Here is a 23,589-nt window from a genome sequence, read left to right on the forward strand (position 1 = left end):
CCAAAATTAATGTGTGTAGGCATTTTAATATCATTTATAAATCTCATACGATGACTTGATGGTTAATGATATTTATAATTTTAGGTGTAATTAGGGATTAAGTCACACTATATTTGTTATTCAAATTTTACAATGTTATTGTAATTCACTCACTGCACCAAAATTAATAGTGATCAAAGTATACTGCCCCTACATTCCTCAACCATACTAGTCAACTAATTTTTTTCAAGTTATTTTCTTGACTAAATTGGTAATGAATTAATTTGTGAATTGGTATTAATATATATTTTTGATCAAAGTACTCATGTCTATCTTACTGTTCGTTTAAGATTAGATTCTTTCAAAATTCGTAATTATCTCTCTCAATAACGTTATCTTCAAACTTGCATGAAACCCAAGAATTTATATTTTGTATAACTAAGAATACAACTTTTGACCACCTTTTCATCTTATGATTCCTCATTAGCTATGCCCACTTGGACAGGTAATTCATGCAAGCATCCATTAACATATTAGATTGGCTAATTAGGTATCTTATGTTTACTCCATTCACTTTAGATTCTCCGAAAGTTTTAGAAGAATTTATTTCCTTTTCTTTGGGGAAAAAATGGTGGCTCCAGATAAAGAAGAAAGAAGTGGAGCTTTTTATATAAGAAAAAGTTAAGGCATTGAGTTAGTGAGGATTGCATCATCAGCAATATTAGAGAAGAATATCCCAGTTCAGGCTTAGAATATATAACTGTTTTTGTAAAATGTTAAAAAAAAATAATATTTACAGATCATCTATTAAATAAAATTGTTAGTGAGACTCGAATTTTTCTTTTGGTAACGAGAAAAATGAATTATTCAACTAACAGTTTGCAATAGGAATCTAAAGCACATACATGCTAACAATCCTTAATTTGTGAAGAACCAAAGAGGATGCTGTATGAAAAATCTGGACAGCGCCAATCGGGGAATTCTTCATCATTCCAGCCAACTCTTGGTATCTGTTCAAAACTTGCTCTCTCCACTCACGACTGCATAACTCTCGAATTATTAGAACCAAGTCTCTATATAATTGCCCTCGCAAACCACCATGAATACCTTTAATAACAAGTGCACCATTCGTTTCAACAATAACGTCACTCCATTTAGTATCTCACACTATCATGAGACCGTCATAAATTGTCCATAATTTCGCTTGCTCATCACTATTCTTATTGATTTTTTTTCTTATCTCATATAAGAAAACTTGAATTTTAGAGTGTTTACTAAAATAATAAATACTCCGTCGACTCAACAATATTAAAAATCAATAAATTTGAGAAAAAAAAAAACCATCGTCCCTATATATGGCTTCATGAACCATATCTTACGGGACTTTTTCTCGTCTCTTTAAATAGAGTAATAAAGCAAACCAAACGACAAAACAGGTGACAATAGGGATTTAACTTTTATTTAAAAAAAGAACTGGCAATGAAAACAAAGGAGATGATGAACACACAATTTCCCCTTGAAATTAATAAAACTGATGCCACCATTTAGTAATTTTGAATTTTGGGCTTGAAAACAAAGGTATTATACTCTTTTCATTGGTTTAGACCACCCTAGTGGGGGCCAAACAGATGGTGCATGTCGGGATTTGGACATGGTCACAAAGTTAGAGCTATCCTATTCATCAAAAGGGGGGAAAAATGGTAAAAAGAATATATGGATGTTCAACTTTGGTGTGCCCTAATTCAAGTGGATGGAAAGTAGCTAAGAATCATTATCACCATAAATTTGTATTTACTACCATATACCCCAAAGCTTTGGAAAAAGAACAAAGCTCTTATTCTTCCTTCTTGAACATTGCATAGTTTTGATTTAAAAGTGGAATCAATACATTTAATTATATTGAATTTGGGTTTATTAGTCGAAAGGTGTTCATCTATTCTCAATATATAAGATTGATCCGTAGGTTTAATTTGAGTATAATAGTGTAATGTGTGCGTGTATGGGTACGTGAATTACACTTGAATGAGATAAAAAAAAAAAAACAACCTCGGGTAATAAGGAGTCTTCACTCTTGTAAATTTGGGTTCCTTCATTACAATAGTATGTTAAATTGTTATTTCTACTATCAAAAGATGAATATTTTCATAATTTTTTATAGAATCGGACCAGACGGTCAAACCGATGAAGTGAAAATTGATCAGGATATCGGTCCAATATAAAAAGACTGAACTGATCGACTCGTGAACTGATTGAAGTAATAATTTTTGAAATTTATTTTATTTTTAATAATTTATTCAATTGAATTAAACATACCATTGAAAATAGAAATCAATAATCTTACTTATTTAACCACCAATCCAACTCATCATACTTGCTAAAAGCAAAATTTTTAATTTAAAAAAAGAAAAAGAAAAAGGGGGGTAACCAATGTATCGTATTGCTGAGCCTTCAATAATAGCAATTCATCTACTCACCAAAACGGGAAAAACCACTAAGGCTTAGTTTGGATGGGCGGTGTGTTTACCTCCGGTGAGGTTAAAAATAGCGATGGCGGTGAGATTAGATACTGTAGCAGTGAGATTAGAAACAATGGTGGAGTGTGTGTTTGGATTATTCAAAAACAGCTGTAGCGGTGAGGTGAGAATAAAAAATGACTATTAAGGATATCAGATTAGAATTAACATATAATAGAAGTTTTTAAATTATTTACTTTTTAAAATTATTAAAATATGTGAATTTATAAATTCATTAAATAAAATATTAAAATGTATCTTCCAATATTTTATTATAAGGCTCGTTTGTTTACCAAGAAAATATTTTCCACAAAATAATTTCGGAAAATGATTTACTTTTCTCGAAATAATTTATTTTTTGGTGTTTGGATGAATCTATGTAAAATATTTTCGTTGTTTGGTAGATTTCCTTAAAATATATTATAAAAGTCGTTTTAAATTAACAAATATATATTTAAGAATTTATTATCTTTTCATTGTTTATTTGAGTTTATTATATATATATATTAATATTAATAAATTTATATTTTAAATTGTTTTTACATATATTGCAATGATTTTAAGTGCCAACTAGATTTTAAGTATATCTGTTAATACATACTTCATCTGGTTAAATTATACAATTTTCACTCAAATGCATAATTTAGCCGGATGAAGTATGCACAAACACCTCATACAATGGTAAAATAAACGGTTGTTTTCTTCCCAAATTTGAAAACAAATGAGGTTGGGAAAGATATTAATTTAACTTTCAAGGATAAAATGGTAAAATAATAAATAAAAGTATGAGTATTTTTGTCTATTAAAAATACCCACTGCCCCAATGCCCTTAATTGCAGCTGAAACCTCCAACCCCTTTTCAGCACAGCAGTGAGGTTAAAATTGATTTTCACTGAACTGAACTGCTGAAACAAACAGCATATCAGTGAGATTAAAAGCATAAATCTACCCCAACTGCACCTCACTAGCGCTAAAAGCCAAACCAAAGGAGGCCTAAGCCTTACAAGTACCTAAGAACTACAAACGCATGGCTAACCTAAATTCTCCCAATCCAGTTTGATCTAATAAAAAAAATCCATTTTTCATTGGTTCCACCGACTATGCCAGCGCCTGTTAACGGTCAAATAAATCAATGACGATTTATATTAATAGAAAGACTTAATTAATATTTTTTACCATTAAGAACTCAATTGGGTGTATTTTTTTTTATAAGGACTTAATTAGTTTTTTACTAAACGCTTTTCGACTCTTTAGTCAAAAAATTCCAACCCTTTGCTTTAATAATCTTGTTTAATTTTCGAAGTTTTCTTCTTCTTCTTTTTTTTTAGAAAAATAGTTTAATTTTTATATTTAAATTGGTTGAGAAGTGGCGACACCTCTTAAAAATTGACATTTGGAGCGGATTGATTCAGAATCCATTAAATAGTTTGGGCTGTCATTCTTATTTGTTAGTACTTTGTTGTTTGATTGAGTTAAATATGAGAACAAAAAAATTTTAATTTAAAAAATATATAATTTTGAATATTTAATTTTATTTTTGTTATTTTTCTTTTATTATCATTGTATAAATTAGAATAGAAGATAATCTGTTTTTTTTTACCAAACATGCTTAAATTTTCTTTTCTTTTCTCATTTTCATTGTCTTCCACTATTTTATATTTTATATTTTTATTCAACTAAGTACACCTTAAGAATTTGCTTGATAGAATATAAATAAAATAATATATATATATACATATACATATATTTCTTCTTTTCATTAGTTTGTTTGTTAGTCTATTTGGTCATTCGGTAAATTTGAAAAATTAGAGGAAATAAAATTTTAAAAATAGAAAGAATAGTATGAAATAATGATATATTTTTTCAATAATTTAATATCACATAGGTAATTTTATCTTAAACTTTTCAATAGTTTAATGTCACATCAGTAATTTCATCTTAAATTTTAATATTTTTATTGAGATTTGATTTTTTTTAAGATGAAATTATTGATGTGACATTGAACTATTAGAAAAGTGATACAGATGAGATGATGTGACACCACTTTTTCATACAATCATTTCTCTTTTAAAAAATATATAATTTTATCAATTGAGTCTTAACTCAATTGGCATTGGCATTGTTGTAAGTATAGAAATACGTGAGTTTGAATATAATGAGATCAATGTAAAAAAAGGTTGCAAATTTGTACATGTAATTACTTAACTTTATCACTTCAACATAGAGGTGAGTATTCGATCGAGTCGAGTCGAATTGAGTTAAAAAATTTTGAGTTAATCGAGTTGACGAATCCTATTTTAGCAATCAAATTCAATTTGAATTTTTTTCGAATCGAGTCAAATCGAGTTAAAAAATTTCGAGTCGAGTCGAGTCGAGTCGAATTAACGAATCTTATTATTTATACTCAATATTCCGTTTACATGGACCGATTATTTTACAAGTAGATGAAGTACAAGCTTTTAGATTAATTTTGAGTAAAGGAAAAAAGAAGAGTGGGGCGATTCGGGAAGGAAAGTAAGACTAATGGGTAAACATTTATCAAAACAACGTAGTTTTGCCTTTTAACTTGATAGTTTTGACTTTTAACTTTAGAAAATGTAAATATTTATCAAAACCACATAGTTTAGTCTTTTTTTATTTAGATTTTTGAATAACTCGAATTAGGAGTGAGCGTTCGATTGAATCGAGTGAAACCGTTTGAGTTTAATTAGAAAAATTAATAATGTTAAATTAAAATCTTGTACAATATAACTATTTATATATTAAAACACAAAATTTTGAAACAATATATATTTGAAAACTTTTTAAAGCAAAATAATAATATGTTAGAATTAAGTGACCAATTATTATTTAAATAAAATACGATGAAAAATAAAATAAAATTAAAATTCATATAGAACTAGACTTCTTTTATTTTATTTTAGAATAAGGTTTAAAAAACCTTATTAAACTCTATCTATTTTATGCTGATTAGGATAAAGTGTTTCAATCCTACTAGAATATGGCTTTACAAGCCTATAAATAGACATAGTCTATTCCTCTTGTATTGATTCAAATTTTCGACATAGTGAATTTTCTTCTCCTCTGCCCATGGTTTTTTCCCGAAAGGGTTTCCACGTAAAATTTGTGTGTTCTTTATTTTATTTTATTTTTCACAAATTGGTATCAGAGCTTCCGGGTTATTCATCTCAATCACAGTAATGGCGTCTTTGAAGTATGAAATTTCGCTGTTGGATCGCAACATCAGATTTGTATTGTGGCAGATTAAGATGCAAGCAGTTCTTGCGCAGATGGATCTGGATGATGCCCTGCTAGGGATAGATAAGATGCCTTCGATATTAACAGATAAAGAGAAGAAGCGTAAGTATAGAAAGGCGTTAACACAATTACATCTGCATTTGTCCAACGAAATTTTGCAGGATGTGATGAAAGAGAAGACTGCCGCTGCATTATGGAAGAGGCTAGAACAAATATGTATGTCGAAAACTCTAACAAGCAAGTTGCATATGAAGCAGCATCTTTATGCTCATCGTTTGGAGGAAGGTGCGTCTATACACGAACACTTAACAGTGTTTAAAGAAATTCTCTCAAACTTGGAGGCCATGGAGGTTCAGTATGATAAGGAAGATCTAGGGTTGATTCTACTTTTTTCGTTGCCCTGCCTTATTCAACCTTTAGAGACACGATTTTATATAGCCGCGAGTCTCTCACAGTTGATGAGGTTTATGATTCTTTAACCTCGTATGATAAGATGAAGCATATTGTGGTTAAACTCGACTCTCAAGGAGAGGGTTTTATTGTTTATAGGAGATAAGATCGGAATGCTGATGATGATTGTGGTAGGACACAGGAACGAAATCCTCGTGGTAAATCTAAGGGTAGATCGAAGTCTTCAAACAGAGGTAAAACTTGTAACTTCTGCAAGAAGAAAGGCCATATTAAATCTGGATGCTATAAGCTACAAAATAAGATTAAAAGGGAGGCTGCGAATCAAAAGGGAAAACAACAAAAAAATTTCAGTGAAGCTGATGTTGTAGAATACTACAGCGATGGTGAACTTCTAATCGCTTCTGTCAATGATTCTAAAATAAGCGAGGAGTGGATACTTGATTCAGGCTGCACCTTCCACATGAGTCACAATCTGGATTGGTTTACAACTTACGAAACAGTGTCTGAAGGTGTTGTTTTGATGGGAAATAATGCTTCGTGTAAAATTGCAGATGTTGGAACAATTAAAGTTAAAATGTTTGATGGAGTTTTCAGAACACTTAGTGACGTACGGCATGTTCCAGAATTGAAAAGAAATTTAATTTTATTGAGTACTCTTGATTCAAAATGGTATAGATACACAGCTGAAAGTGGGGTTTTAAAGATTTTCAAAGGGTCCCTTGTTGTGATGAAAGGGCAGGGAAAGATTGCCAAGTTATATATTTTACAAGGTTCTACTGTTACTGGTGATGCAACTGTCGCTTCCTCTTCCTTGTCAGATGATGATATTACTAAACTTTGGCATATACGCCTAGGGCATATGAGTGAGAATGGCATGGCAGAATTGAGCAATAGAGGACTTCTTGATGGGCAAGAAATTTGCAAACTGAATTTCTGTGAGCACTGTGTTTTTGGGAAGCAAAAGAGAGTTCGATTCACTAGAGAAATCTATAACACGAAGGGAACGTTGAAGTATATTCATTCTGATCTGTGGGGGACATCCAGAGTGACTTCGAGAGGTGGAGCTAATTATATGCTAACCTTTATTGATAATTTTTCAGAAAAGTTTGGACGTTCTTCCTGAAGCAGAAAAATGATGTGTTTTCCGCGTTTAAGTCTTGGAAAATTATAATTGAAAAATAGACAGGAAAACAGATAAAATACCTCCGCACAGACAATGGCTTAGAGTTCTGTTCTGATGAGTTTAATAGATTATGCAAGTTAGAAGGGATCATGAGACACTTGACAGCTCGTCATACTTCACAGCAAAACGGCGTTGCAGAATGAATGAACAGAACGATCATGGAGAAGGTTCGATGTATGTTGTCAAATGCCGACTTCACCAAGTCATTTTGGGCGTAAGACCTCTCGCATGTTTTTGATCAACCAATCTTCATCTGTTGCCATTGAGAAAAAGACTCCACAAGAGGTATGGTCTGGTAATCTTGCTAATTATTCTGATTTAAAGATTTTTGAGTGTCTTGCGTATGCTCATGTTGATAATGGAAAATTGGAACCAAGATCTAGTAAATGCGTTTTTCTTGGTTATAAAGCTGGTGTAAAAGGGTATAAGTTATGGTGTCCTGAAAATAGAAAAGTTGTGATTAGCAGAGATGTTGTTTTTGATGAAACTGCTATGCTACCTAACTTATCTATTAAAGACTCTTCCAATAAAGAAAATCAAAAGCAGCTGGAGCATCAGATTAATACAGAGTCAACTCCTCAAACCAGAACAAAAATTGAGAATAGAGTTGATTCTTCACCACAATACTCTATCGCCAAAAACATAACTAGAAGAGAAATTAAACCTCCAAAGAAGTATGCCGAGGCTGATCTAGTTGCTTATGCTTTAAATGTGGCTGAAGATATAGATGCGAATCAAGAGCCATCTAATTATTCTGAGGCGGTTAGTTGTGAAAACTCAGAAAAGTGGATGTTTACTATGCAAGAAGAGATGGAATCACTCCACAAAAAGAGAACATGGGACCTTGTGAAACTTCCTAAAGGTAAAAAGGCTGTTCGTTGTAAATGAGTGTTTAAAAAGAAAGAAGGGACTCCAGGAGTTGAAGAACCCAGATATAATGCAAGGCTTGTTGCAAAGGGTTACAGTCAAATTCCAGGAGTGGACTTCACAGATATGTTCTCTCTAGTTGTTAAGCATAGTTTGATTCGAGTTTTGCTTGGTATTGTGGCCATGCATTATTTGAAGCTTGGGCAGTTAGATGTAAAAACTGCATTTCTACATGGAGAACTTGAGGAGGATATTTACATGCAACAACTAGAGGGTTTTATAGTCTCAGAAAAAGAGGGCTATCTTTGCTTGCTGAGAAAGTCCCTTTACGGTTTGAAACGGTCACCAAGACAGTGGTACAAGAGGTTTGATTCCTTTATGACTTCTCATGATTTCAAAAGAAGCAGTTTAGACAGTTGTGTTTACTTTAAGAAAAATAGTGATGGTTCTTTTGTGTATCTACTTCTTTATGTTGATGACATGTTGATAGCAGCAAAAGATAAATGAGAGATAAGAAAGGTCAAAGCCCAACTAAGTGAAGAATTTGAGATGAAAGATTTAGGACCAGCAAAGAAGATACTTGGTATGGAGATTCTTAAAGATAGAAAATCAAGTAAATTGTACCTAAGTCAGAAGGGGTACATTGAGAAAGTTCTTTGCAGGTTCAATATGCAGAGTGTTAAGCCTGTTAGTACTCCTTTAGCAGCCCATTTCAGACTTTCATCGGCTTTGTCTCCACAATCAGATGATGAGATTGAGTACATGTCACATGTTCCATACTCTAGTGCAGTGGGATCTCTCATGTATGCTATGGTTTGTTCACATCTAGATTTATCATATGCAGTCAGTGCAGTTAGCAGATACATGGCAAATCCTGGTAAAGAACATTGGAAAGCAGTTCAGTGGATTTTAAGATACTTACGAGGCACTACTGATGGTTGCTTACAGTTTGGAAGAACTAAAGATGGAGTCATAGGGTATATTGATGTTGATTTTGCTGGAGACCTTAATAGAAAAAGATCTCTCACAGGTTATGTCTTTATAATCGGAGGTTGTGCAATTAGTTGGAAAGCCACTTTGCAAACTACAGTCGCTTTGTCTACCACTGAAGCTGAGTACATGGCGATTACTGAGGCTTGTAAATAAGCTATTTGGTTGAAGGAACTATTTAGTGAACTCAATGAAGACCTTCAAATCAGTACAGTATTTTGTGACAGTCAGAGTGACATCTTCCTTACAAAAGATCAAATGTGTCATGAAAGAACAAAACATATTGATGTTCGGTATCATTTTGTTCGTGATATTATTGCTCGTGGTGATATTGTTGTGAGCAAAATTAGTACTCATAAAAATCCTGCAGATATGATGACTAAGTCACTTATTATAACCAAGTTTGAGCATTGCTTAGACTTGGTTGGTGTTCACTGTTGAAGTTAAACCCTTAAGGGGTTTTATGAAAGAGGTGGAGAACTTGTTCATTAAAAGTTCGCGATAAAGAACTTGTTCATTGAGAATTTGCGTCAAGGTGGAGATTGTTAGAATTAAGTGACTCGAATTCTTATTAGATAAAATACGATAGAAAATAAAATAAAAGTAAAATCCTTATAGAACTAGACTTCTTTTATTTTATTTTAGAATAAGGTTTTTAAACCTTATTAAACTCTATCTATTTTATATTGATTAGGATAAGATGTTTCAATCCTACTAGAATATTGCTTTACAAGCCTATAAATAGACATAGTCTATTCCTCTTGTATTGATTCAAATTTTCGACATAGTGAATTTTCTTTTTCTCTGCCCGTGGTTTTTTCCCGAAAGGGTTTCACGTAAAATTTGTGTGTTCTTTATTTTACTTTTTATTTTATTTTTCACATAATAAAAAAGATATTTTAGTATGATAAACTTGAATCATTAATCGCTTATTTAGATTCCAAAATTATTATTTTATTAATTTTATTATATATTTTTAGTTTTTTAAATTTATAATTTTTAAAAAATAATATTAGAACTTCTATAAATATTTTGAAATTTAAAAATTATTTTTAAAATTTGAAATTTAATTTGATTTTTTGTAATTTTGTTAAGAGAGATAATTTGCTTATTTTCAAAATTGACAAGGACCAAAATAGTATTTATATTAATTTGTTATTCAATTATTCAAATTATTCAAATTGTAAAAATTCAACTCGACTCAAACTCGAAATGTGGAATTTCTTATTCGAGTTGACTCGAATAATTCGAATAACTTGATTCGATTAACTCAAAATTTAAATTTTTTTTGATTTTTTCGAATCAAATCAAAATTTTCTAACCTCTACTTCAACATTTTCTTAACGACCCATATTTCACGGGCACCAGAAAAGTGAATTTAGGGCCTCCGTCTTAGGAAAACGAGTCCGTAAATATTTATTAAAAATATTTACGAAGTTAGTTATGGTTGACTTAGATTTTGATTAGGTGAATTTAGTTTTATTAGAAGTAATTATTAAAAGAACTAAATTGAATAGAGCGTAAAAGATTAATTTTAAAATAGAGAAAATGACAAGGGACTAAATTAGTATTTAAACCAAATTAGTGACATGTGTAAGATAGAAAATAAATAAATGTGTGTTTAAATTATTAGTACAAATGTATGTTATATATATATATATATTTACTTATTTATTAAGTAAAATATATTTACTTATTATTATTATTATTATTATTATTATTATTATTATTATATTTTATCTATTAATTGAGATAATGACAAATGTATGGTGTGGGATTAATACATGTGTACATGTGTGTATGAATACATATTGTAACATTTTTATTTATATTAATTAGATATTTTGTTGAATATTAATTAAGTAAATAAGGTAATAAAATAAAGAATGAATAAAAGAAAGAAAAACAAGAAAAAGTTACAGGAACCAAACGAAATAGAAAGAAAGAAAGAAGAAAAGAAAAAGGAGAAATTAGGGTTTGAAAGCTTGGAAGTTAAATTGGTAAGTCAATTAAGTCCCTTTCTTTGTGATTTTGATGTTTTTGGAGTCTTAGAGTAAAGTATTCTTGAATTTGTGTGCAAATATTGAAAGTTGATAGACTTTTGAGTAGGTTTATGTCGAATAAATGATGAAATTAGGGATCAAATTGATAGAATTGTTAATTAAAATTAATTAAAGGACTAATTTGTGAACTAGCCTATAAGTTTTGAATTTTAGGGGTTAAATTGGAAGAAATTTGAAATTATGGAAAAATGATGAAAATTTGATAGTTATATTGAAGTTTTGATGGAAATTGAATAAGAAAATGATGTGAATTGTAAAAAGAGAGAAGATGAAAATGGTTAGGACAAATTTGGGACTTAGGTAAAAGTTGCATGAAAAGTTATTATTTTATATAAAATATGTGTGTTATTAATTAATTGTACTTATGCTAATTTTCATAGCAAACAAGGAAACCGAGATGTCGAATACGAAGGGAAAGGAAAAAGTGATCGAGGAATAGCTTGAGAAAAATATCGGTTTGTATTATCATAATTTAAGTTATTTCTTGTTAAATGTTTAATTTTAATATATGTGTATGGAAGTTGAATGTGAGGTAAGTAGTGATATTTGAATTGAATGAGAATTGGATTTGATTGATGAATATATACATGTGTGAAATTGAATTGTATAATGATTTGTGGTGAATTTGAAATTGTGATTGAATTGTTATTGCGATGGATTTGAATTCGAATGATTACGATCAACTGAAAGTGAAAGTGATATGAATATGTGATTTTGATACCCTATTAACTAGTCGGGCTAGGGTGGATATAGTTGACATGCCATAGGATAGGAAGAGTTCAGGGATTCTTTGACCTCGAGTCAATGAGACACTTAGTTTACTTCGGATAGATTCGATGAGGCGTTGGTCGCCACTTTGCTTCGGCTTAGCCGATGAGACGTTGGTCGTCACTTATTTGCTTCGAACTATCCGATGAGGCGTTGGTCGCCATTCTGGTGTGTTGGTTGGATCCGTGTATCCGCCAAAGTCCGAGTCATGTTAATAGGGGAAAATAAGTGAAATAATAAAATCAAATGAATTTGATTAATCGAGCTATCGAATAAAATGATAAAGTGATATTGTAAGATGGAATGTGAGATGAAACTTGTAAAGAGATGGAAGGCATGAACCAAAGGTTTATGAAGTGTTTATACTTGAAATGTGAATTGAATAATTATATATGGTTGAGAGATGAATCAAAGATTCATGAGTTATTTGAAATCTCATTGATGATTTATTGGATCTATCATTGGAAATAATATAATGGAAATATGATAGCTTGGTAAAAAATTATATATATATGATTTGTATGTATGATTTGCTAATTATCTATGTATGTTATGATATTTTATTGTTGTTATAATTTGAATTATGATAATACCATTGAGTATTTCCAATACTCAGTGTATGGTTGTTTCCCGTGCGCAGGTTAGGTAAAGTTAAAGTTCAGTCAAGCATCCGAGTCAATCCCGACCTCAGCTCAATTTTAGTGATGCATCTATCTTTTAGAAATGTGGCATGTACTAGGTTTGGTGTTTGTCACTTATAAATGTTTTATATTTTGAATGTAAATGTGGTGCATAATCCTAAAGAGGTAATGAAATGAATGAATGAAAATTTTCTAAGTTTGAAAGGTTTGATGAATGTTATTTGATCAAGATTTATAAGTAAATATTTTGGCCATGAATTAGGTGTGTTTAGTATATGAAAAAAGCTTTAAAATGGTCAAAAATCATGTTTTCACACGGCCAAGTCACATGGGCGTGTGCCCAGGCCGTGTGGAAAAGTCAGAATTGACCACAGGTTAGTCCCACGGCTATGTCCCAGGCCACACGGGCATGTGCCCCTATCTTAAAGGAAAAGTTTCTAAAGTTGTCAGTTTAGTTCCGAATCACTTCTAAAACATATATTGGGCCCCGTAGGCCCATATTAAGGACTTTAAGATGAAATTTGATAAGAATTGATCTGGAATATAAAGTTTATGACTCGATTTTGTATAAATGTTAGTGTATAAGTCCGGTAATGCCTCGTAGCCCTATTTCGGTTATGGCTTGGGGTTAGGGGGTGTTACATTTTCTTTACTCTCGTTTAAGATATTGTTTTTAAGATGGAAAATAAATTTATTATTTTTTCATTTTCTTTATTATTAAAATGTATAATGTCAAATTTAGCCATTCACGTTTATGTCTCTTATATCAAATTAGCTTTTATTCTTTTTAATTAAATTTTACCTCAACCTTTTAAAAAGTGTTAATAATTTGACCATCAACCTTTTGAAAAAGAGTTAAATTGATGTTTTTTAACTGAAATAATGATTAAAATGTAAATTTTGTAAACACAACAATCCACATAACATTCACTTGTATTTCATTACGGTTATTTGAAATTTTTATGAACATTTTATAAATTTTAAATTAATTATTAATGTGACATATAAAATTAATAGTGACATGTCAGCATGAAATGTACATGGATTGTCACACGGTTATTACACCAATGTCGTTAAAAGATTAATGTTTTAATTAACATCTTTGTAAAGAGAAAAAGAAGAAGAAGAAGACAATTCAACTCTTTTAAAAAGTTAATAAAAAATTTAACTCAAATAAAATGACCAAATTAATAAAAATATATACATTTGAAAGTTAAATTTATCATTTTACCTTATTAAACGTATTTAAAACTTACTCTCCTTTTTCACTTTTCATTTTTTTATTCATTTACTTTTTACTCAAAAATATTTTATTTTGGCTTCATTGAAATTTTCAATTGCATTCTTATTTACATTTAGGGATGTTGTGTATACGATTCTTTTAGGATATTTAAGGAAAATTATGTTGGGATTTTGGTACAAGATATCATGAATTAATCAAATATCAATTTAATTAAAAATGATTAAAAATAAATATTAAGATAAAGAGTATTACGTGGGTAAAAAATTATATAAAAACCAAGCAAGATTTTGCTTGAAATGGTTAAATAGAAATGTTGAAAATCAAAGTGTCTTACGTTAAAATCTCATTATATACAAAGGTGAAACCAAAATTTTATTTTGATGGACTGAAATTAAATTGTAATTTTAGGATAGCAAAAATGTAATGTCACCATTTTAATAGCCTATATCTTTATAAACTTTAAAAGATTAAATTAATTTTTATATTTTTAGGGATGGCCAAAGTGTAATTTTACTTTTGCTATTTTAAAATTTTAAAATTTTAAGGGCCTAAATAATTTTTTTTCCTTTTAAGATTGACGGAGACTTCGACCAGCCCCTAGTTTCTACGATTATATGTTTTTTTTCTATTTTTATATAAAAATTAATATATAGTAGTATAGATTATTTTAAATACAATAACCTTAAACCTTAGGGGATTAATAAGGGATATTACATATTTTTGGCATAATATCAAATTTAGCTTCTAACATTTATATCTTTTGTTAATTTTGCTCTTATTTTATTTTTTAGCTAAATTTAACTTTCAACCTTTAAAAAGAGCAAAATTTAACCATCAATTTTTTTCAACAAGAGATGAATTGTTATTTTGTAATGGAAATATTAACTAAAAGTTAAATTTTTAGAGACGACACGTGTCAATTCACATTTACTTCATGATAATTTTTTGAACTTTTTATTTTATATATATATTTTAATTTTTATGAAGTACATGTGGATTATCATTCAAGATGTCACGCAAATATCATTAGAAAATCAACGATTTAATCAACATTTTTTTTAGGGTTAGTTTAGGAATATTTCTCAAAAGTGCTTTTGAGAAAAAAAACACTTTGAGACAATAATATTCCTAAACAAACTGTTTTTGAAAGAAAAAATATATTTTCTAAATTAAAATTTTACCTAAAAATATTTTTTATAACTCTAACTTCTCGAAAGTGTTTTTTTTTCAAAAGCACTGAAAATCTGTCTAGAGTTAATAATTAAAATTAGAAAATAAAATAAATATATGTGTATTTAGAAGTGGGAATCACGATCTATGAATAGGGAGTATTGTAATGATTGATGAAGTGTATAATGATTGTGTGTATTTAGAAGTGGGAAGCACGATCGCTAAATAATGAAATCATTGTTTTACTATTTTCAATAAAATGTTTTTTTTTAATAAGCAAAATTAAATAAAATATTGAACTTCAGTTTGTTATATTAATGAAAAATAATTATGGACTATAATTATATTGTTTGGTTGTTTAAATTTTGATTTTTTGAATTTTTTATTTCATTTTTTATTTTATTAATGAAAATTGAGAAAAATCAAAACAAAAACCAAGCTTACTGAATAACAATCGTGGGTATTGTTCTACCCTCTCGATCAGCTTGCAACACTCGAGTCAGTTCATCCGATGGTTGATGCATCAATTAAGTGCCTTTTCCTCGTTCCATTGCCAGTTGAGTTTAAGTGCGGAATCGGGTTCCAATATTGAAGATAATATTGTTGGTAGGAGATAACTATAAACTCTTAAATAATTGGTTTTTATGGACAATAAAATGGAAATGAAAGATATCTTGGTTCAAAGTAATATTTTTTAAAAAATAATATCAACCACACATTTTAGCATTAATAAATAGATATTTACCTATTTAGCCCTTATTCGTTAAAATTTTTGTATTAAGAAAAAATTTAATATCGTTGTTAACTGCAAGTGTGATAGGCCAATTGGAATATTTGTGTTATAACGAAACACGAAGAATTTAGAAGATAGAACCCAAGAGAGTTCGGACGATAAAGTGACTAGTAATGATAATGCATGCAACTGAGAAGTTTACCTAGCTAATCACTAAATGTTATATCACAGCAAATTATCATCAAAGGTTAGTTACAGTAAATTACACCTAGGAGGACTAAATTGCATAACAATCAAAAGTGCAAAAATATAATTTCAATGGACTAAAGTGGTCAGTTGATTTATTTGTTCCTATTCAATTCTTGGATTAGGGATCTAAATTGTTCAAACTTCTAATTGGTCCAATTTTACCTTTCGGTCGCCATTTTACCCTGTTAGACTATTTAGACTTGTTTATCTTTCGATCTCACAAAACTAAACTGGGACAATCAAATTGATTGACAATAGGCTCTCCTCTTGATATCATCTATCTAAATGTTCACCTAGAGGCATCAATTCTAGGTTTTGAAGTTTATTCGATTTAGTCCAATTTTTACGATTTAGTCCCTGACCCAAAAACTAATCATGCAACATTTCAATCAGCCAACCAACATAATATTTAGTGACTGCCTATCATCAACATACAAATATTAGTCAAGTTCATTCTTGAATAATTCATTAAAGAAGGCATAAAAAAGTAAAGTTGAGAAAATCTTTGTGACTCTTGAGGGATTCTTTGTTGGAGATGTTTGCAGTACTAATGGTGAAAAAAGTGCAAATAAAGCTTAGATTTTTATACTTCTAAAAGTTCACAAAGCTGAAATCTATTAGATGCTTTAAAGAGAAATCAAAGTAACAAAAGAAGTTTTTTGTATCTAATTGCAAGAAAGTTAAAGCTATAGTAAAAATAAAGAAACTACCAATTAATTAAGCTAAGAAAGGAAATAAATCTAAACCTAAAAATGGTGAAAGGAATAAAAAAAGAAGCTGAAAAGATGATAAAAGGTGACTCATTTTTTATTTGGCATCAAGTGTGCCATTAATACAACCAAATTACAACCATAATAACTTGATAAAAATGTTTTTCGAGTGTATGAATTGACTTGAATTGGTGTTGGACACAAAATTGCTCCTACAATACTTTCCACCCCGTTAGAATTCAGTCTTGTGACACCCTCGATAGTGGCACAATCTTGGCTTTGGGGGTCTTCGATGTCACGACACAAACTAACTTGTGTTGCGACATCCTCGACAATGGCCATTACTCATTCACTTTGACCATCAGCAATGAAGTCACGACCTCGAAGGCTTGGAGTTGAGACCTCAAGCTCTGTGTCACGACACAACACTCCTAGTGCTGCGGCATTCTTGATAGCCCGTTTCAGGTTGGTTTCTCATTGAAGTTTTGCTCCCCTGAGATGATAGATGTTCAATGTTGCAACATCTTAGCTTTAGTGTTGCGACACCCACATCAAATGCAGTTTTTCGCAAGGTTCAGTCGTAGTTGTCTCGTTGCACAAGATCAAATACCCCGTTAGATTTCCGATGACACCATTTTGTCAATTTGAGTATTAGAAGGAGTAAAACTAAAGAAAAGCGATCATTAATACTAAAAACTATAAATCAACGAAAGAAAAAGATTGGTAAATTGCTTGAGAAAAAACTTATAAAGTGTTTGAGAGAGCCTAATTTAACATATCAATTTAGGGTAAATCAAATATTTAAATCATTTTTCTAGCACAAACATATACCTCCGATGAACCCACTACCTTCCACCCTATGCGAAAAACAGGTAGCCAATCTTGGCAATAACCTAGTCAGCTTTAACACCACTCACTTCTATCTCCAAAAAAGCGATGAGATCAGACATATGATCCTTGATATATTCGTTCAAAATACAAGCAAACCTAGCACTTCTACTCCCTTGAAAACTCCAAACCATAATAGAACAACCTATTAAAAATATATGGAAAATACTAAAAATCGTAACATAGAAAACAAACTGAACTAGGACAACCCCGAGGAGCCCTCCTCCACCACTGAAGTCGAAATACTTGGTCTCATTGGGTGGGAAACAAGCCTAAGCTCAACTTCAAAATCATCGTTAATAGAATGAACAATTTTGTCAATGACGTTATTAATTAAAGATTTCCCTACACCATTTACTTTCAGTTTGGAGGTCTGAACTTTCAAATGGTTCACTTTCTTAGTCACATGTAGACTTGTTCATGGGTTGGGCCACCTGGCCTGCCCGAAATATGGGAGGGTTTGGGCAAAAACTAAAAATCAATATAGAAAAATAAAAAATCGAGCCGTTTGAAAAATCTAACAAATAACTTGACCGAACCAAACCGAACTGATATCACCTTAGTATCAAATATAACAAATAGGCATAATGACTTATTTGACCATCCAATATTACATAAGAAGTCATTTTAGCACTCTATTTAATTTTTCATATTTTTTTAATCCTTGAATTGCATTGTTTATCGAATCATCCAAAAATGGATGAAAAATTTAATATTTATTAACTTTGCTGAAGTGACGTGGCATCCACACAAGTAATTAATTAATATTTAAAAATTAAAAATATTTTTATAATTTCTACACTTAAAAAATAAATTTTTATAACTTTTAAATATTTTAAAATTTTAAAAATTAATCAATTGCTTTTGTGACATGCACATGACAATCCACGTGTATGCCATGTCAACAAAGTTAACAAGTATTAACTTTTCCATACATTTTGGGGTGATCAAGTTTAAAAGCAAAAAAAGGCAAAACATAAAATAAGGACTAAAATGATTTTTTTTAAAGTTAAAGGGCCAAATAAATTATTATACCTAACAAACATTATCAAGTTTTTATTAAAAAATCAATAAATATCAAGATTTAGGGACACGTATGATGGGCCGAGAACTGATATTATTCTGATACTGGTGAGCATTTTGGGCCATAGAATCGGTGACACGTTTTCGTGGCCTTCGTAACCACTGCCCTTTCCACTCTTTAAGAGGACACCCCTAACAATGGCTCGAACCTTGTCCGCCTTTCCGTTCCGTTCCTTTCCCTAACCCCTTCTTTCTTCTTCCTCCTTTGACCGAAATTTTCAAATTTACGTTCGCCCCAATCAATCAATCAATCGCTTAGATCTGTTATTTACAAGGCCCGATTTCAAATATCCAAGGTCAGATCTCTTCTTCTTTCTCTTCATTTTATCCCTTCCCTTGTTTCTAGGGTTTGATTTATCTCTCCCAAAAATTCAAATCATCTGACCCTCTTTTCTGCTTATTGTTTTTATTTTTTCAGATCTGATTCCGAAAACGAAAACGCTACTGTTTTGGGACCTCGACTCGAAGCCCTTTCCGCTTCTTTTTTGAGGTTTGGGTTTTTCTTGGATGTGTTTATGTTTTGTTCTCAGATCTGGGTTTGGTTGTATTTGTCGCTTTGATTTGGTATACTGGAAATGTCGGGTTTGCCCAAGGGTGAATCGGTTCATATTCGGGAAGTTTGGAACGATAATCTAGAGGAAGAGTTTGCTTTGATCCGTGAAATTGTTGATAGTTATAATTATGTGGCTATGGACACTGAGTTCCCGGGTGTGGTTCTACGCCCTGTGGGAACTTTCAAGAATATAAATGATTATAATTACCAAACTTTGAAAGATAATGTTGATATGTTGAAATTGATCCAATTGGGTCTCACTTTTTCGGATGAGAATGGGAACCTTCCCACTTGTGGAACTGATAGCTTTTGCATTTGGCAATTCAATTTCCGTGAGTTTAATTTAAGCGAAGATATCTTTGCTAGTGATTCAATTGAGTTGCTGCGCCAGTGTGGGATTGATTTCAAGAAGAATAACGAGAAAGGTATCGATGTGAAGCGGTTCGGTGAGCTTTTGATGTCGTCTGGGGTCGTGTTGAATGATGATGTCCATTGGGTCACCTTTCATAGTGGATACGACTTCGGATACTTGCTTAAGCTTTTGACTTGCAGGAGTTTGCCTGATAGTCAAGCAGGGTTTTTCGATTTGATCAAGATATATTTCCCCATGGTATACGATATCAAGCACATGATGAAGTTTTGCAACAGCCTTCATGGTGGTTTGAACAAGCTCGCCGAGTTGTTGGAAGTGGAAAGAGTCGGTGTGTGCCATCAAGCTGGTTCCGATAGTTTGCTCACCTCGTGCACCTTTAGGAAGTTGAGAGATAACTTTTTCAACGGCTCCACAGAGAAATATGCAGGTGTATTGTATGGCCTAGGTGTCCAGAATGGACAGAATACTAATTAGAAGAAAATAATTGGAAAAAAATGTTGATGGATGTAGACTATTTAGAGCTTGAGCCTGAATTTTCTTTGTATACATTGTCAAAAAAAAAGGTATTGTTGATTTAGCTGTGACTTTTCTCCTTTTGCTTGCATTGTAACTGAAACCTTAACTGGTTTTTCCGGTTGAAGTCCAGTGTAAATTATGCAGTTAGTGTTTCTATCTTTTTCAATAATAATCATAATCATTTGCATCTTATTGATTTGGATTATATTTCTACAGTTTGTGTTTATTTCTGCAAAGTTCTATTTATTTCAATTGCTAGCTGCACTGGGGTCCTCTTGAATAATCTTAGAACTTATTTGTATGTTGTAGAATTGGCCTCTGTGCCTTGAAGTTGTTGAGGTCTCTTGGTCTTATTATTTCAGTATGAGCATAATAGGAACAGAGGATGCTTCTCTATCAGAGGAAGCGTATCTTCTACAAGTGGACATTGCTAATTTTTAGGAACTTCGGAGTTGTAATATCTGCACTGAGATGGCAGATGATGGATGGGTTGTGTTCCTGCGTGAGTTATATGGTTCATATATTACAAATGGGGAAGGGGATGACAATTACACGGTTTGAATCCTAGTTTTTGTGATGCCAACAAAGGGCGTAACCATTGCAACCTTATGATGTTGGCAGATATGGTTCATATGGTGTATATTGTTAAGGACTTATTAGTGTTCTCTGAGGTCTGAGCAAGCTTGGTGCCCTTCGTCGGAATGATAGAAGGATTAGCTTTTGAGATGTGGCTAAGAGAACTAGAATCATTGAAACTGCGAGTGGTATTTCTAGATGTGGGGTTAACCATTTTTGAGTGAGTGCTTGTTGATGGCAATATAGGCTTTGTTGCATGCTTAAAGGGAAAAAGCTAGCTAGGCTGCTACCAGATTGGCATGCTGCATCATGCAATACAGGCAAGAAAAAGCTCAAAGGTACCTTCCATGTTGAAATGCACCATGATTCATGCAATATGGGCATTGTTGCACTTGATATGGTAGCTTAAACGAGTCGAAGAGGAAAGGCTGATTTTGCAAGGTCTCTCTACCGGATTGGGAAGGTGTTTATGCAATCCATGATAACAGTTGTGAGTTCTTGTATCTGAAACCCAAATTTGGGGTAAATTTTAAGACATTGTTACCTGTAAGTACCATTGTGAGGAGAGCGGACGAATGCACAATCCAGTTTTTGATATGGCTTAAGGTAAAATGGGAGTAATTGCAGACATAAGTGGACATCTTTTCATGCATTATCACTCTCACTCCAATTAGATCCTTTCCAACAAATGCTTTTGTTGTCGATGCGAATGATGGCTCAAAAAAACATTTTAGTTGATGCTTGTCTCCATTCGATTCTCGACAACTCTTACCTCTATCAGTGTTGTTGGCTTACAAGAAATTTATTCATGTTCAAATCTCATTATTTATAATTACGATCTGTGCATATCCAATTACATTTCGTGTGTATGTTAGACTGAATTTTTTAAAAATACCAATTTTTTAAAAAAAATTATCAAATTAGACCATTTTTTTGAAAAATTACGGGTCTAGGCCATTTTTTATCACGATAATGTTTGTATAAGAGTTTATAATATTTTATTTTGTTAGAGTTTAATGTTGTGCAAAGTTTTGCTTTATAATATTATTCGTTAAAAGAGTAAGCAATAAGATTTGGAGTTCACATAAACTATTGTTTTATAAATTTTATTTTTATAAGGGTGGCTAAAAAAAAGAGACCTGATAATTTTTAAAGAAAACGGTATTTTTTAAAAATTCAATGTGTATATTATGTGTGGATATTGTTTGATTCTTTTAGAATTTTTTTATAGTTTTATATTAATTTTATTTTATATTGCAGTTGGTCAAACATATATTTATATTTGTATTATATGGATTGCATTTGTACTAGTGAATTTTAAGGAAAAAATCTATTTTAGTTATAAAATGCATTTAATCACAATTGATACTTGTATAGGAACAGGTTAATCACTGCTTAATGACATTGATTAGGATAATATTCATTGGTTTGTCAATGAAATAATTTAAGGATGCATTAATGACTAGATTTAGGATTTTCAATTATTAGATCTATTTTGAAATTAAAAATTGTGAATTGACTTTAGTTTTTTAATAAACCAAATACCATTTAGAAAATCATTAAAACATACATTTTATTTATTTTAAAAATAAATATACATATATTTTCTTTATATGTTATTTCTCAATTGTTGCCCTTAATTATATAAAAAAACTAATTTTTATACGTCCAAAAATTTTAATTAAATTCGAAATCGAAATTAATCAAATATATATATAAAAAAGAAGGTAGGAATTAAGGTTTGCTTCAATGAAAAACTTTTTGAATGATGTGTTTTTAGTCACATATTTCTTGCCAAATACAGCTCACCAGGTATGATTAAATTATTTGCAATCTGAAAATTACAGCTAAAAGGGCAATAGTATCCTTCCTAATAATCCATATTATCGTGCACTTAACGGTAATTGTCTCAATAGAAACAAAAAATATGAAAGTAAGCAAAAATTAGTTGAAACTGATTGAATTGAATTAATTTAGATTTTTCAATTTAGTTTAGATGGCTTCGATTTTTGAGTCGATTTATAATTTTAGTTAAATCGACGATGTTTCACCGAATTAACCGAATTAATCTACTTAACGTATTTATTAAATATAATATTCCTAATATCCCATAATCCATTTACAAATTAAACTCAAACTCATACCCAATTTTAATCCAAGCTTAAATAGAAACCGAACGCAAACTGGCCAAGGGCTAACCCAAAATCAGAAATAAAAAGGATAATGTTATAAAAATGAAAAAAAATAATTAAAACCAAATAGTAAACAATAAAATTTAGAGTAAATTATATCATTAGTTATAATTTTTTTGCCATTGAACTATTCAAATATTTTTATTTAAGTTATTGAATTATTTAAAAGTTTTTTTTATTTAAGTTATTGAGCTTTTAAGTTTTTTTTTTAAGTTCCGTTAGCAAACTCTAAGCGACGATTCAACAACTGGCATAGTGAATTAACACCTATCGACAACTAGAAAAACATATATTGATCCAAGTCGATCTGACGATTAGTGTTAGAGATTAGAGAAAAAAACTGTTTGAATATTGATTCGCAGATTCGTGACATCTAAAGTTATTTCATGGAAAAAAACAAAATTATAAAAGAGAAAAGAGAAAAAAGATTTCAGTTTATGCAGGCAATACGAATAGAAAAAGCTATATAACATCAATTTTAACAGTACACTAAATTAAATGAAATGTTTTGAATAGTTCATGATTGAATTGTAACTTTTTTATTAAGTGACTAAAATGAACATTTACCATTAATTTAGTGACCACTGGTACAATTTTCCCTAAAAAATAAAAAATCTAATTACTAACCCT

General features: G+C 30.8%; 1 protein-coding gene across 1 annotated transcript; it reads left to right on the top strand.

The window, feature by feature from the left end:
• Positions 1-18,789: 18,789 nt before the first annotated feature.
• LOC108461167 (probable CCR4-associated factor 1 homolog 7) lies at positions 18,790-20,383 on the top strand. Its single transcript, XM_017760896.2, has 2 exons — positions 18,790-19,045; positions 19,168-20,383. Exon 2 carries the CDS (start codon positions 19,325-19,327, stop codon positions 20,147-20,149), a length of 825 nt encoding a protein of 274 aa, XP_017616385.1. The 5' UTR covers positions 18,790-19,045; positions 19,168-19,324; the 3' UTR covers positions 20,150-20,383.
• Positions 20,384-23,589: the final 3,206 nt, after the last annotated feature.

This window comes from Gossypium arboreum, chromosome 13 (assembly GCF_025698485.1).
Source record: "Gossypium arboreum isolate Shixiya-1 chromosome 13, ASM2569848v2, whole genome shotgun sequence".
Taxonomy (NCBI): domain Eukaryota; kingdom Viridiplantae; phylum Streptophyta; class Magnoliopsida; order Malvales; family Malvaceae; genus Gossypium; species Gossypium arboreum.